This window comes from Podarcis liolepis, assembly GCF_965112155.1.
Source record: "Podarcis liolepis genome assembly, chromosome: 9".
NCBI lineage: Eukaryota > Metazoa > Chordata > Lepidosauria > Squamata > Lacertidae > Podarcis > Podarcis liolepis.
Window position 1 is genome coordinate 23,435,332 of NC_139564.1, and position 16,903 is coordinate 23,452,234.

The 16,903-nt window shown below is 40.6% G+C and overlaps 1 protein-coding gene and 1 long non-coding RNA gene across 3 annotated transcripts in view; both read right to left on the reverse strand.

Moving 5' to 3' along the window:
- TBCK (TBC1 domain containing kinase) overlaps window positions 1-16,903 on the reverse strand; it is an 82,110-nt gene that overhangs the window by 62,002 nt on the left and 3,205 nt on the right. For both annotated transcript variants that reach the window (XM_083459208.1, XM_083459209.1), the window contains exons 2-3: window positions 16,322-16,542; window positions 10,080-10,152 (exon numbers count right to left, since the gene is read on the reverse strand). In XM_083459208.1, the coding sequence (XP_083315334.1) occupies window positions 10,080-10,152; window positions 16,322-16,514 (266 nt within the window). In that variant the 5' untranslated portion in view covers window positions 16,515-16,542. The remainder of the gene's footprint in view (window positions 1-10,079; window positions 10,153-16,321; window positions 16,543-16,903) is intronic.
- On the reverse strand, window positions 3,349-9,592 carry LOC310686171. Its single transcript, XR_014515737.1, has 2 exons — window positions 7,937-9,592; window positions 3,349-7,664 (listed from the first exon to the last, which is right to left on the reverse strand). It is a non-coding gene; the product is annotated as an uncharacterized lncRNA (long non-coding RNA).

Here is a 16,903-nt window from a genome sequence, read left to right on the forward strand (position 1 = left end):
ATTATTTGTTCCATTGCTTAACATTAAGGTAAGTTTCTTGCATCAACTCTCGCACATGTGAAATTGTGCAAGACGTTTGGCTCACAACCCTTTGGATCCTGATCATGCTTTGTACAAAACAAACAACCGCAGAAATAATGCAACCTTCCAATTAAAACCAACAATGATATTTATCAAGAACTGTTACCAAAAACCCACACCTTTTTCATGCAGGAGAGTAAAGACCTTTGGAGAATACAAATTGCCCTCTAGAGCCACTTTCAGATATTTAAAATATTTGGAAGCAAGTCTTTGGGTTTCTTTGTGCTTTTTCAGCTGCAATTCTTTTAAAAAACCAAGTCATTCATATTATTAGCATTATCCTCTCGATGTATTTCCCCCCCTAAAGAGTTCCTGACAGGAAATTACTAATTAATTTCATCATTATTTTTCTTTCCTTAAAAATATAAATAATATTGCATAGTGACCTTGTATACTGTTTTCCAGCTTAAGTTTGTGCAAATCACAAAATCTGTCTTACAGCCTCCTCCTTGATAGCAAGGCCAAAAGGAATATATTGATTTAATAAAATGTAAAGCCATGAAAAAATGCTGACATAGCAGGCCACCAGGTTTATGCACTGGGTTTCAACACACCATTTCAACAGATGATTATAACTGAGTACTGTAGAAACTTATTAAAATACTTTAAGTCCTCCCCCCTCTTTTTAGCAAGTCAAATTCAATTTGATATGCATAGTAAAATGAAAAGGAGAAAAGGAACATCTAGTGTAGGACTTCCACAGGAAAAAACAAAACAAAAAGTGATTTCAAAGATGAGATAATGGATTTTCTCACTATTATAAAGGTAAAGGTAAAGGTACCCTTGCCCGTACGGGCCAGTCGTGTCCGACTCTGGGGTTGCGTGCTCATCTCGCTTAAGAGGCCGGGGGCCAGCGCTGTCCGGAGACACTTCCACGTCACGTGGCCAGCGTGACGAAGCTGCTCTGGCGAGCCAGCACCAGCGCAGCGCACGGAAACGCCGTTACCTTCCCGCTATAAAGCGGTACCTATTTATCTACTTGCACTTGGAACTGCTAGGTGGGCAGGAGCTGGGACCGAACGACGGGAGCTCACCCCGCCGCGGGGATTCGAACCGCCGACCATGCGATCGGCAAGTCCTAGGCACTGAGGTTTTACCCACCCGCGTCTATTATAAAGCCCAGTTCAAAAGCCACTTCCATAGGCAAAACTAACCTCCATTTTTCTCCTATCTCATCTTTCACAGTATCTCAATTATTCAGCTATTTAGAAATCCTTCCCTTCCCGTTGTCCCCTACTCCAAAGGCCCTATCAGTCAAAAGCACAGAAATATTGGTTGGGAGGTGGAGGAGAGAAAGACTTGCAGAGATTGACCATGAAAGTTCTATCTGTAATTGTCATGGTTAGCACTGCAAGACAGAATGTCATCAGACAATCACAATCAGAAGTTAAGAGTTCTGGTCAAAGCACAGAAGCAGCACATTATCTGTTACCAAAAAGAGATGAAAGAAATATGGCAAAGGAGGAGCTTCCAGTTCCTTTCCCAGACATATGCACACAAATGCACACGGACACACATATATCAAACCCTCAGCGGCAGAGTTGCTCTGATCAGCTCCCAAGCAAGCGAATGCTGATGGAGGGTGGAAAAAGTGATTTGTGCCCAAGGGAATGTTATGTGCACGTCTGTGTGTGAGCATGGAAGAAAGTAGGTGCATTCCTTATTGTAAGCCTTCTAAGCATCTATTTATCATATCAGGTGGATCTGACACCCTGCCAGAACAGTGAATTGAAGTTAAATCTGCCAAACAGTTGTTTTACAAACATGGCTTGCATTTGACACTCTGTAAATCTGGCACCAAATGCTTTCAGCAGACACTGGATTCAGTCAAGAGCTCCAACTGGAAGCTCAAGCATGCATCTGACCCTAGCAGCATCGCTTGACGTGTGGTACCAACAGTGCCGAATGCAAGCCACAGTTGCAAAGGGGGGGGGGTCAAAGCACACTCTAAGGCACCTGATATGAAGTCAGGTGAGTGACAGGTGGCCAAGGGGCAAATAAATTATTTGCCCCATCTCTGTTGGAAATATGGTGGCAGAAACTAGGAACAGGACTTTCTAAAAGGGGAGCTCTCCTGCCTGGTGAGATCTAACAGGCTCCTCTTCCTTTCACTGGCTGTAAACTTAAAAAAAGAATAAGGAAGGCCTTTGAAATGTAATCTTTTTGGCTGTTCTTAAACTGATTTTTAGTTTAATCCTTCCTTGGATTGGCATTAATGCAAACATTTACACCCCAACCTAAGGAATACTTAAACTGGTTCTCAAAGTATATTTAGGAACATTCTCGGGCTCACTTAAACTGGCAAGGAATGTTGAACTTTAGAAGGGGGGTTGTGTATGTGAGGGAACAGATGATTTTCCAAACTCTAAACTGGGGGTCACTGATACAGTGCCTTCCAGATGGTGTTGGACTCAAATTCCTACCAATCCCAGCCACCATGGCCCATGGTCAACAGAGTTATAGTTCAGCAGCATCTGGAAGGCACCACTTTGCCTACCCCTGCTCTAAACGCTAGGCAAGTATTACCTTTGAAAAAGGCCATTTATTTCAGAAACTTCCGAGACACAGGAAAAGTAGGGCAAGGTATTAACGCACCAAGTAAGCATTATTTGAAAGATAGTCTGTTTAGGGACTAAAAGCTTTTGCAAACAAGCAAAGAAAACATTTGTATTGAAGCAAAAGAAGTAGCTGATCAGGCATGCTACAGAAGTGTATGTGAAGATGTGAGCAAAATCATCTGGATCAATGTTTGCAAATGAACATGCTGCAAATTATCCTAACGCCTCTTCACTATGAAGAAATGAATGATGTCCTTTATGATAAAGGGCATAATGGCTGGACTCAGATACGGTGTGAAATCATGGTTTGTGATCTGTAACTGTAGTTTAAATTCCACACAGTGGCTTAAGCTTCCAAGTGTGCAGAAGGCCAGCTGGGTCTAGATCTGCTTGCTTTTGTTTCCTTTTTGTTTCCTTTTTAAAAATTTGTCTTTATTGATTTAAAATATCATCTTACATATATGCTACAAATAGTTGCAGCAAAAATAAACACGAAAATATAAGAGAAAAAAGATAAAGAAAATAAAAATAAAAAAGAGGAGAGTTAACAATAAGAAATGAATATTGGTTATAACATCCTGTCTTTTCTAATAAAGTCTTCTGAAAGAAACTTCCAATAATTTTCGTTGTACTTTTTCTATTGTCTTAATTTTATCGCACAGTTTGTTTTATAACTTTTCCTGTATATTTTTCTAGTATATTTATTCCATTTGTTTATTATATACAAGTATCATTCAGTTCTGCTAGGATAATGTCATTTTTACAATATAATCTTATCTATTCTTTGAATAGTCTCCATTCTCTGCTTGCTTTTGTTTCCTATCTGCTCAGCATTCAACATCAAGCTCGCTTCCATTTTCATGGCGCGACAGTCTTCCAAGAGGTTTGTCAAGGCTCTGAAGAATCACCATCACATATTCCAACAGCAAACTCATTCTCTGAGTGAGGATCCTTACTTATATAACCAAAACGGCACCATCCACAAACAGAGGGTAGTATAAACAGGTGTGTGGGAACCCCAATATTTGCAGAAATACCGAAAAAATACCCTCCCAAAATCAATGAGGACTGAAAAGATAGGGGACTCAGAATGCTGTTTTTTTATTGGGGGCAGGGAGAGACGGAAATGAATATTCAGGAAGAATGAGCCTAACAACAATTTTCCCTACCTTTGATTCCCATTAACTGGCATTCAGAGGCTTACTGCATGCTTCGTAAACCAGCTTAAAACTGTGGTTTCAGATCCTAGTCACAAAACTGGTAGCTGGCTCAGGTTTGGGCATGAAAATCCTGGTTCAGCAAAACAAAATGTGATTTTACACGACCTCCAGGCTGGCTCAGAGCAAGTGGTAACGTTTATTGTTACATTAACACCTTCTGCTATAGATTGAATTACTTTGCATACCAGCTTCAGCTCCCATTTTATATTTACTAAAAATTCAAACTAATTAAGAAAAGCAGTATTGGATAGTGCATAAACAAGACATGACTAATGGATTTATTTTGCTTCATGACTTCACACCAATAAATGCTATTTTGGAATTGAATTACTGGGAAAGGATTAAAATGGAAATAAACAAATACCCAACTATACATATGTTGTTATACTTGATTGTGACAAACAGTTGTGTGTTTTTTAAAAGAAGTTTCTTGATTACCTACTTTCATACTTTTCCATTGTTTTAATATTCCCTTGCTCTTCAGCTTATTTGCTCAGACTGGTTGCACTTTTCTACATCCGTAGCAGCAACACTTAAATCATGTTTATATTGTAAGAATGAAAACATACTAATTAGTTCCAGAAAGGTGTTGTAGAAAGGTATTTTAACCCAGAAAGATTGCATTTTGAGCTATGCCCCTTTCTCCTTAATCCTTCTTTTACTGAGAGACATACAGTATTCAGTATTTCAGAAAAATTATCTTAGAAATACCTACTCATCTGTGTCGCCCCCAAAACCTGATTTTACTCAAAACGAGCTCACTTTCCACAGACAACTATCTCCTAATCCAACCTAAACATAATTCATCTCATTAGTTAAAACAGAGCTGGATAACCTGTCACTCTCAAGATGTTTCTGGAGTCCAGCTCCCATCAGCACCAGTCAGCGTAGCCAATGGTTAGGGTCAACCATGGACCTGAAGACTCAACATCATTTAGAGGGCCAAAGGCCCCTTCAGTGTTCCAAATGAAAGCACCACACACACAACCCTTGAAGCCGTATCAATGGCTGCTTCTGAATTGCAATCATCTGAGTGTTCAGTTGCTGGAAAGCATTTGCCTTCCTCTTACCCCTTTCCTCGTCTTATTTTATTTTTTTATAAGCTACATGTTTACCCTTTGGAGAACCTTTTTCACATAAAGCCTACCTCCCGTTTGATTTTGGAACACAATACAAACGGTAATGCATTTATAGCAGAGGATGGAACAAAGACATCTAATACATGGAGTAGACAATAGTTTAATAAGAGCAAATAAAACCTACTCATCCGAGTCGGATCATGTTTTCCACCAAGCTAGTAAACAGCTGCAGACAGAGTCTGCTTCCGATCAAAGGGTCTATGTATAACATATTATACCTCTGTATCTCTCTGATGGTTCACTGGTAATTTTTCAAAACCATAACCTCTGAAACATATGACAACTATATTTTATTGAAGACATACTATGACCACTCCGCTCACTAATTCAGAACAATTCAAAATGCATAATGCAGGTGCCAAAAGCCATCTAAATGTCTACATACTCCATCTGTCGGCTTTTGTGATTATAAAATTGCAAAAGGCTTCAAAAAGAAAAGGGGGGCACATTTTAAAGTATAATTTGAAAAAATAATAACAGAATGGTGTGTGTGCTTATTTTCAGTGCTCAAAAGAAAACATTTCTCAACTAACAGCTTTAAAAGGTAGCTTTTAGGACTCTGCACCTCTGACTAGAAAAACTGGAATTCAAAGGCAGGCAATTTACAAAGTTGTAAAACCACTAAGGCTACAATCTTCGACAAACTTACTAGAAAGCAAGCCTCATGGAGCCTAGTCACTGAATAAACAGAAACAGGGTTGTGTTGCATGACACTAGCTAGAACTTAATAAGGTTGTTGAATTTCAATTGAAACCAATATTCTAATTAGAATGAAAAATCCAGTTTGATTATTTGCTTGTACTTTGAACAAATAAATGTTAAATGACAATCTTTTGCTATGCAGACAGACAGACATATATGGCAGTTACTCTTATGAACAAGATTGCAGTTCTACTGGCAGGCTACAAACATAGCACATTCCTTTCCAAGATTGTATACTGCAATTTTATTGATATTGAGTTGTTGTTGTTCCAATATTTAAATGCCAGAGTCAGATTTAGAGTCAATATCCAGACGGGGGAAATTTCTCAAACCACAAAATTCTGCAAAATGCAATTATAGCTGAAGTCATTAACTTTTTTATTATTGCATTGCATTCATGAAATTTGTATACCGCCTCTCATTCGAAGATCACAAGGAGGTTTGCAACATACAAATACAAAATGAGAACACAAAATATGTAACAAAAAACTAACAGACTAAGAAACCAATAACTCCCCTCCAATGAACACATTTAAGAGGCCATAGTACTATCAGGAATCCTATCTGCTCAAGTTCATTTGAGTTGCAGGCAGAAAAAAACCAAGCTGCCCATGATTTACTGTGAAATGCAATGCATGCTTACCTACTGCGCTCACTGGGGCTTACTCTCTCGTAAGCACGCATAGGCTTACAGCCTTGGTCTAATTCTTGAAGTTCTTTATTCTAAACCAAATGTTTTAGATCCTGACACCGACTGAGAAGTGGTTATATCAGTTTCCCAGTGTTCGTGGGGCTGAGTGTTTTGCTAACATTTCACCTTCTACAACCATACCTATACTGTTGCCCAGGTTATTTCAACAAGGTTGCCGAGAATGTATGGTAGAGGTAATAATATACTCTCAAAAGGCTTTGAAGATCATTACGTTTAACAAAAGGTTTCCATTATCCAAAATGTATCCATCTGGGGATACACAGAGATCATAACAGAAAAGTGTGCTGCAATGTTTCTGTGGAATGTTTAGCTTCCTGACTGAGTTACAAGAGAAGCCAAATGTAGCGTAACTATTTGAGATATCTAACTTCGGAGTTAGAAATTCTGATCAGCTCTTCTTAAGGAGTATCCTAGTGGAATGTCACCACCTTATGGAAAAGTGGGAGAAAAAGGAAGACAGGTTCTGGTGGACTCAAAAACAGAACTGTGCAGAAACACCTATGCAAACGTTACCTCATATGTAATCGGTATAAGGATGCATGACTTCATAAGATTAACTGCAAATAACTATCAGACAGCTGTATAGCCTGCTGTTTTGCAATATGCATGGAAAGATGGACCGTCCACCCATGGTATATCTTCAGTTTCAGCAACAGCCTAATAGAAGATTTCCTGCTGACTTGACTTGTGGTACAGGTGCAAAGGACTTATTTCCTGGCAAGTGCAAGAAGAATTAATCTATAAACCATAAGGACAGCTTCTCCCATTCCATAACAGTTTGTGAAATTAATTGCAATAGCATGCATATCAACTTTGGGTATAAAACCTGTTCTATCATGAGCTAATATAATCAAAACAAGTAGGGGGGAGGACCCCAAATAGTTCCCTACAAAGCTAATTGACGGAGATGGATTGAATAGCATAACTGGGAATTGCTCTTTCTTAAATTATTTCTGGCTATTGAAAGGTCTTATGACAGAAACAAAAAGATGTCAATTTTAATTAACTGAAAAACAATGGGAAATGTTTCAGTTGGTCTCAGTGAAAGTATCCCTGAGGTGAAACAGCTTCTCTTTTGCATAGTATGAACTCGAAATTTTGCTGCATATGCTGGCTTGAGAAAGACACACAAAAAAGCCTTGAGGGAGGCACATTTCTTTTCTGATTTGGGCTTTAATTTTTTTATAGAAATTATGCTTCCATAAAAAATTGCCACTGGCTGGGCATTTCTCTTAAGATAGGTGAGAAAAAGCTTTCAGTCTTTTGCCTTGCTGGGCAAAGGGGGAATTAAAGGACTGGACATTCAAATAATGCTTCAGGAAAAATAATGAAGGCAAACTGCTAACATTAAACTCACTTTGGAGATACTTTAAACAGACATTACAACATTTTTATATAGGTTGGGTCAAAACATTATTCTTGGACTTAGTAGCATCCCCAAGAGCTGACATAACTCAGTGCCTAAAAGCGGAAGCCCGTATATGAAACTAAGAAGCAAGTCCTATGAAGTTCAATAGAGTTTACTCCCAAGTAAATGACAAAGCTACAAATCCCCAATTCAAATGTTGTTTCTGCCACTATTTCTCAGCTTCAACACATCCTCACCCAGCAAAAGGAGAAAACAATACTGACTTACATTACAGGGTTGCTAAAATTACAAAAAGCAGTGAATAGAGTTTGTGAAATGCTTTGAAAGTTTAAAATACAGAGTATCTTATTTTATTTTACTGGGTTCTTCTTATTTTATTCGGCAAAATTTAAATACCACTTAATTGACAAAAATCCCCTCAATTTATTATTGTGCTTTTGTTCCTTATTCCCTTCTAAATCACCTGGGAACATAAATTAATTTTGAAGGCACAGGATGTAAATTATGTAAAGGAATATCCTAGTTTTAATGTACCATTAGGAAATGTGGTATCTACGATCTTTGGTGACAGGGGCTTAGAAGTCTTCCATCACAGTAAACTGTTAATTGTTAAGCAATCTGCTATATATCTCTGATATCCACTGAACAGGCATGCACCCTCTCATTGGGTATAATCTATAAACCAAATCTGTCAACATGCAATGGAGATAAAATTTAGAGCTCACTCCATCCATATGCCAAGCACAAATGGCAGGACTCAGATAGAAGCAGTCTCAGTTTCTGCTCTATAGCCAAGTAGACAATTGGTGATTATTCTGCGGGAGCTGGCACTTAATGACCTGGTGGTAAAATAATTTCTGAGATACATTATTTCCAATCCATTTCAAAATGTGTTCAGTTGCCCCTCAAGTCTTCAATCCAGCTAAATAAATCATTAGGAAAGAATCTAAATTCAACAAAAGTGAAATGGAAATATTAACACTAAGCCAGGTAAGGCCAAGGCTGGAGAATTCAACCACAGCACAAGTTTGGTCTCATTTATGGGGTGAGTGCAAAGGGGACTCTGAGATCTAATTTGCACACTTTATTTGAAAATTACTTTTTATTCTATGTAATAAGAAATTCTGGTAGATTTGATCATGGTTTTACTGCATATGTATCAACTTTTTTTTTTTTTTTTTTTGGTCCCCCCCCCCCCTTCTTTGGATGATGCTATGGCCTTTGGCTAGTGCAATAAAAGTTTCTCTCTCTCTCCCCCTATTTTCATATTTATCAAAATGCAGACACCACTGTAAGAGCCTGATCCTAGGGATGCCGCATTCTCGGAGGAAATCCTACTAAGCACTATTGCTATGCCAAAATCTGGCCCCATTCCCTAAAAATTCTAAAAATGTACACATGCACAATCTACCTGCACAATCTGTACCCTGAAGAGGGTGCAAATTACACCAAGCAGCTCCATGCATGCAGACTTTATGTGCAAACAGTTTGTAGGCTCCATTTACGGCTTCAGATAACTGTGCAAACAGGAAGCAAAAGGCACTTCCTGTATCCACACAATCATTTCTCTGTATGTGTCATATCAACAGGGATACTGTGCTATGCTACCAGTCCAAGGCCAGAAGCAGACAGGGTTGCCATGCTATATTCTGCGCTGAGCAGAGGTATGGCTGAGGTTTCCTGATCCCCTCACCTGGCTAGAATGTACTCCTTTGTCCGCTGGAAGAAAATAATGTTGTAATCTCTGTTCTGCATTTTACATTGCACAGCAATATCAAATGTCCTGAACCTGATGCTGCACTTTATATCATATAGCAATACAGAAACTGCAGGGAAACATCAAGATATATACTTTCATTTTCTTTTCATATAGAAATGAAACTAACATTCATCATTTAGAAGCTTAAAACCCTGCACAACTAATGCACAAGCACTGTCATGTACACACAATTCCTCAATACGTTTCAGGTTCGCTTTAAAAAAACCCCAAAACTCATTATCTGAAACATAACTTAAAAGACAAGCAAAGCATACTGGAAGAAATGGCTGGCAGGTTCCAGTACTTTCATCGTAAAATCGTAAAACCTTTGTGAAGAAGTAAATATATGCTTCATCCTAAGCATGTGTTTATCTGGCTGCCAGAAGGATAAAGTACTGGAAGATGTCAGCTTTGAATCTGTTAGACCTGCAAAGGTAGTTAACGTTTTAAAAGAAAAAGTGCATCTGGACTTTGTAACTTAAAGTAGATAAACCTTTCAGTTTGCATGTTTCCTTGCAATGTTTTTCTTGATACCATACCTCACTGGTTTCCTGTCTCGAAGCAAATCTTCCAGACTCTTTCCACAGTGTTCCGCAACAACCACTAGCCTCTCTGATGAAAAATATACACAGAGACAGATTTAGTATCTCAGTGCACACAGGCACAAAAACACTTTCACTCTTCCATCCCACTGAAATTAAAACCATATTATGGTAATGCTGCATCTCATAATACAAAGAGGATGTCTACTTATTTTAGGGGAATAGAAAATCATACTGAGTATACATTACACAGAATATAACCAAATTAACACGTAGATGGCAATTATTTGCAGCCAACGTCTAGAATAATTTCAGTGTAGAGAACATATGAGCATTTTTTCCCCTCATTTTACATCAACAACCATGGGGGGGGGGTAGAGTAAATAGAAATTTTCTGTGATGGGCTGTTTTTACTGATCAATAATTTTTTATTTGTTTTTGGTTGTGTTCCACCAGTTTCTGATTTGGCAATTTTTATGGAGTGTGTGCTTTTAGCATGGTAAAGATTTTGTTATTATTGTTTTGGTTATAAACTCTGAATATTGTATACATTTTATATTTCTCCATGTTGCCTTGGGTCATTTTTGAAAAAGGTAACTAAGATTTTTTTTTAGTAACTATTGCCATTTTTTGAAAGTTTCTTTGTCAGTTTTATGGTCAGTACTTCCAATTTTCTACTTTTTCTAAATGCATTTGGAAATGTATTAGAAACCTGTAGTATTATATTAGCTACTCTTTCAGTATCAAAATTACCAAGTTTTTTTGTGTAAGTGAAGGAAAGCAAGAAAGAAAAAAATAGATAAGTGGGTACCATTATTTTTGGAATAGGGCTAGTATAATAATAGCAAAAAAAAACAAATTGTTTCAGTTGCTACGAGTACAAATGGGTTAACCTACTCGATTGGCATTTTCTCCATTTCTTTTATTTACCACATTGAGGAGACAGACCACTGTTTTTGAAAAGGAACATTTCTCCATTACTGTGAAGGAGAGCAAATTTTAAGGCATAGCACTCGCTCCCTTTGTACATTTACAAACATTCATCACACCATTTCCCCCACATAAAGCTGAGTTTACAATTTACTTTTTTTAATGCAAGAAAGTGCCATACTTTCCCGTGTATAAGACTAGGTTTCTTTCTTTAAAATTTATGCTAAAAAGTGTGGGCCGTCTTATACATGGAGCCATCTCCCCCCATTTTCTAAAATTTGAGTTCCCCAAAACAGGAGGCATCTTATACACAGGGGCGTCCTATACATGGAAAAATACAGTATTTCAGTTGCAGGTCCCCAACAGGACATAATTTTAGAGGCCCATACTTATAAGAATTGCGCACCAGCCCTGGAAAGGTCCATTGCCATTGTTCCTCTGACATCAGTGCACTGATGGTGGAGAGGTCAAAATGGGGGTGGGGGTGGCATTTCAGTAGCATGTTGGGAGTTGATAGGGGGAGGCTTAAGATCTGTTGAATCCTTCCATTCCCACAATATGCCCTCAATATGGCAATATGGCATGTATGCCCTGGGGCAGGATAGAATGAGAATACATTATTTAAAGAATACCTCAAGACAGCCAATGGAAGGGGGCCAAGAGAAAACCCTACCCGCCCACTCCATCTAGTGCCTTGCTGGGCACCAGCATGGTAGGGTTTTCGATTTGACAGCTCATCCACTGCAAGTACCGCCTCTCCCAACCCAGTAAGATTTCTCTCTTAAACAACTGAAATATATAAACTGTGTTATTTAGGAAAGGAGTGTAACGGTGAAAAAGGGATAGGTATTCAGAGATCAACTGAAGGAAAACAGTGCCTCATGCTAAAACCTCTCCTGCCCTCACCAACTCCATTCACACAGGGGTATCGATTGCCTTACTATTATCCACAACTGAGGCGCATGGATGAGCATGGGGGACAGTTACCTTGAACATGATGCTGTGGCAGCCACTAAAATCTTAGTAATTGTCAACATTGTTCCCGAGAACAGCATTATTTAAGGCAGGATTTCCTAAACTGTGCTCCCTGAGCGTCATTTGGGTGGTCTGTGGATTTTGGTTGAGGATGGTATATCCATCCCATTAAATATCCACATTGTTTTTTAAATGCATTTGTAGTGTTTCTTTTATATCTTGTATTGTATTTTATGGCATTACAATTTGAATTCCATGGAAATTCAAACAAATAAAAAGAGATCGTGACAGGCACATCCATTCTGCTGCACTAATTTTGTTATAAAATGCACCGCCAGCTAAGACTATTTTTGGATTTTCCTCTCTGAGCTGCGTCATAATACATTATTCTTGTATAGCTGTAAGAATATTGCCATTCTATGTACAACCACCTCTCCTTTAAAACAGATTTACAATGTGAAGCTTCTCCTCTGCTTTGCCAGACATTCTGCTTAGCTATACAGCAAAAGCTACAGTTAAATAAAATTCACCATGTAAAAGAAAAGAAACTTCACTTAAAAGTAATAAAACTGATCCCAGGTGTAACAGTCACCCTCCACCCCTGCCAAGATACCAAGAAAGCACGATCATATTGAATAAGTTTGGAACAGTTTATAGAAGACAGGAAAACCCTGACTTCTGAACTAACTTTTATTCTTTGGCGATCACTCGTAGCCGAGTAAGATTGTCTTCCATAAACATGGTTTTAACGATGAGTCTGTAAGTGACTGTGGAGGCCAATTCTGGACTCAAACGTCCTTCCACAGTGGGGACATTGGTTCCTGGGCGGGAGTTGATCACGGTGTGGATTTGCCAAGTGTGCCTTCCTCTTAGCACGTTTCTCCCTTTCATCCTGCGTTCGAGTGTCTTCAAAGTCCATGGCACCTTTGGTAAAGGCTGTTCTCCAACTGGAGCGCTCGCAGGCCAGTGTTTCCCAGTTGTCAGTGTTTATACAGTGGTACCCCGCAAGACGAACGCCTCGCAAGACGGAAAACCCGCTAGACGAAAGGGTTTTCCGTTTTGGAGGCGCTTCGCAAAACGAATTTCCCTATGGGCTTGCTTCGCAAGACGAAAGCCCATAGGGAAATCTCCGGGGACCTCTTTTAAATGCTAGCGGTGGGGAGCAAAGCCTTCCCCCCCCCTCCGGCCTTCAGAAGAGGTCCAGGAAGGCTGGCGGGGGCCGAAAGGCTTTGCTCCCCAGCGCCAGCATTTGGGGATGTCAGCGCGCGCAGGCTTCGGCATGCGGGCAAGTCTCCGCCAGCAGCGGCAGCGCTGCCGCTGCTGGCGGAGCGGTCCGTGAAGCCTGGGCGCGCGCAGGCTTCGGCATGCCGGCAGAGGTCCGCGAAGCCTTGGCCGGACAGCTTTTGAAGGCAGGCGGGGGGAGCAAAGACTTTCGCCCCCGCCAGCCTTCAGAAGAGGTCCAGGACCTCTTCTGAAGGCTGGCGGGGGGCAAAAGTCTTTGTCCCCCCTGCCTGCCTTCCCAGGGGCTTTTAAATCGCCCCGGACAGCGGAGAAGTCCTCCGCTGTCCCGGGGCGATTTTAAAATGCCGCCCGCCAGCATTTTAAGATCGCCCCGGACAGCGGAGAAGTCCTCCGCTGTCCCGGGGTTTTTTAAAATGCTGGGGGTGGGAAGAAAAGCCCTTGTTCCCCCCCCCCCAGCCTTCAGAAGAGGTCGGGGGACAGACTGTCCCCGGACCTGGTCTGAAGTCGGTTTCCCTAGGAACGCATTAATTGATTTTCAATGCATTCCTATGGGAAACCGTGCATCGCAAGACGAAAAACTCGCAAGAAGAAGAAACTTGCGGAACGAATTAATTTCGTCTTGCGAGGCACCACTGTACTACAGTTTTTTAGATTTGCCTTGAGACAACTTTAAACCTCTTTTGTTGGCCACCAGCATTACGCTTCCCATTTTTAAGTTTGGAATAGAGTAGTTGCTTTGGAAGATGATAATCAGGCATCTGCACGACATGACCAGTCCAACAAAGTTGTGTTGAAGAATCATTGCTTCAACACTGGTGATCTTTGCTTCATCCAGTACACTGATATTAGTTCACCTGTCTTCCTAAGCGATGTGTAAGATTTTTCGGAAAATACAATGCCCTTTAAAGGACAGGTCAAATGTGATATCCAGCATGAGAATGGGAAAATCAAAAATGTAAATAGAACAAATAAAGTCAAGTGAAAAACTGAACAGCTGATTATAAGAAGCACATAGAGCAGCATGCCAGGCAAGTTGTGAGGAATGCTTTGTATCTTTCAAGGAGCCCTCTGTGTGCATACAGAGACAGGTTGCACACATAGCATTGCAGTTCTCCTCACAGGAGGAATATGTAAGATTAAACAGATGCACTTAAGAGATGGCATTTTGCAAGGGAACTAGCCTGCTAAAATGGGCATAGTTCAACCCAAAATCTCCTTTTTTCAGTCATGTTAAAGTCCCTACCAACTCTATGATTCTATGATTGACTTGAAACATTCTGTGGCCTACGAGATATACACCAAGAGGTGCCTGCTCTTGATGGCATTACACTCCCTCTGAAGGAGTGGGTACATAGCTTGGGAGGACTTCTGGACCCTTTGATGTTGCTTGACGCTCAGGTGGCCTCGGTGGTGTGGAGTGCCTTCCATCAGTTTCGGCTACGGACCTAGCTGTGTCCCTATCGGGATAAGGATAACCTAACTTTTGTCATCTATGCTCCAGTAACCTCTAAATAAGATTACTGCAACACATTATGTGTAGGGCTGCCTCTGAGGACAGTTTGAAAACTTTAGCTGGTGCAGAATTTGGCAGTCACGTCACTCACTAGGGTAAGATGGTTTGAGCATATTACACCAATCCTGGCCTGATTGTACTGGCTACCAATTAAGTTTCCAGGCCCAGTTTGAAGGGCTGGTTTTGACCTAAAAAGGTAAAGGACCCCTGACAGCTAAGTCCAGTCACAGACGACTCTGGGGTTGCGGTGCTCATCTCGCTTTACAGGCCAAGGGAGCTGGCGTTTGTCCGCAGACAGTTTTTCTGGGTCATGTGGGACTAAGCAGCTTCTGGCAAAACCAGAGCAGCATACGGAAATGCCATTTACCTTCCTGCCAGAGGGGTACCTATTTATCTACTTGCACTTTTTGGCATGCTTTCAAACTGCTATGTTGGCAGGAGCTGGGACCGAGCAACGGGAGCTCACCCCGTCGTGAGGATTCAAACCGCCAACCTTCTGATCGGCAAGCCCAAGAGGCTCAGTGGTTTAGACCACAGCACCACCTGTGCCCCCACTTTTGACCTAGAAAGCCTTAAATGGACCGCAATACCTCAAGGACCACCTCTTTCCATATGAACTGACCCAGACCCTGTGATCATCACCTGAGGCCCTTCTTCGTGTGCCTCCTCTACATGAGGTCCGCAGGGTGGCAACATGAGAATGAGTGACTCCCCATTTGTGGAATGCTCTCTCCAGAGAGGCTCGCCTGGTGCCTTCATTACATATCTTTACGTACCATGTGAAAATATTTCTCTATAACGAGGCCTTTGGCTGATAAACATCCTATGGCCTTTTAAAATGTGTTTTTGGTAGGAGATTATGGGCTTATTTTTATTTTTAAAATGTATTTTTGTGTTCTTATTTTGTATTTCTATGTTGTGAACCACCCTGTGATCTTTGGATGAAGGGCAGTATACAAACAGAAATAAGAGAATAAGTAAATTACAGCTTATATTTCATCTTCAACATGATATATGGCACACTGATAAGTTCCAAAATGCGAGGACTGGGAGAGAACTGTCGAGGCCGCCTTCTGTGGAGCACATTTCTTTTAAACTCTGAACTTCAAAAGAGAGATTTGAAGAATTAAATAAAAAGAAAGACAGATTGATGAATTGCAGGAACCTATGGAACAAATGGACTGAAAGAAGCCTGCAGTTTTCAAGAACAAAACCCCCCAAAAAGCATGTGAAGGAGCAGAGCGGGGGGGGGGGTGGAGTAAAGAGAGATAAGCAGAGTGTGAAAAAGAAAAGGAAATACCTAAAAATTATCAATGTGATCTGAACTACAGGATAACAAAGAACTGCAGCCCAGCAGCATACATCTGTGTCTGTTATGTGCAACAACAGAGACAAGCCTGAAAAATGCTGCTACAGAGTCAGTCTGGGGAAAAGCAAACTGCCGTCTTGGGGGGAAAAAATGCTGACGGCTGCTTTGAAGTCTAATGCTCTGAAACACATGCACAGAATAATTACTGTAACACTGCTACATGCACACCCCAAAGTTATGGGGCAGGGAGGGGGTAGAAAGCACACTCACCATGCTTTCCACGGGAAATGTCCACATACTGGCAAAGCCTAGGATGCGTAATTGTCTTAAGAATCTGAAAGCGTCCCAGGATCTTTATGGAGTTTGGCGTCAAGGGCAGGCCGTTGCTCCCACAAACATCATTCGGAAGAGCAGAAGCAAAGAAGGTAAAGGCTCCCAATTCTGCATCCTTTAAGGGAAACATCTTAGGAGTTCCGTGAGATAGCGTTCCCCTGAAAAAAAAGAAAAGAAAAAAAGGGAAGACAAACAATAAAACCAGGCTGCAAGGCTCCAAACCAGTAAACAGGCTGCCTATAGAGAGAAAAAAACAGTTTAAACCCTACAGGTTTAATTTTAAGGCTAGTCAAGCAAACGGATGCCATTGATATTGCTGCTGGTTATAACAGAGTAATGAAAGCTGTTTTTAGCATCTGAAAATGTATAAAGCAATAAAATGCAAGTCAAAAGAATATTTAGAGGATTATAGCCTGAACTGAACTCTGCAAAGGAATCATGCTATTTATTCAATTCTAGTAAGTAAGGATACAATCTAGAAAGCCTGTGCATCCATCCATATTTGAGCAGCAGCAGCAG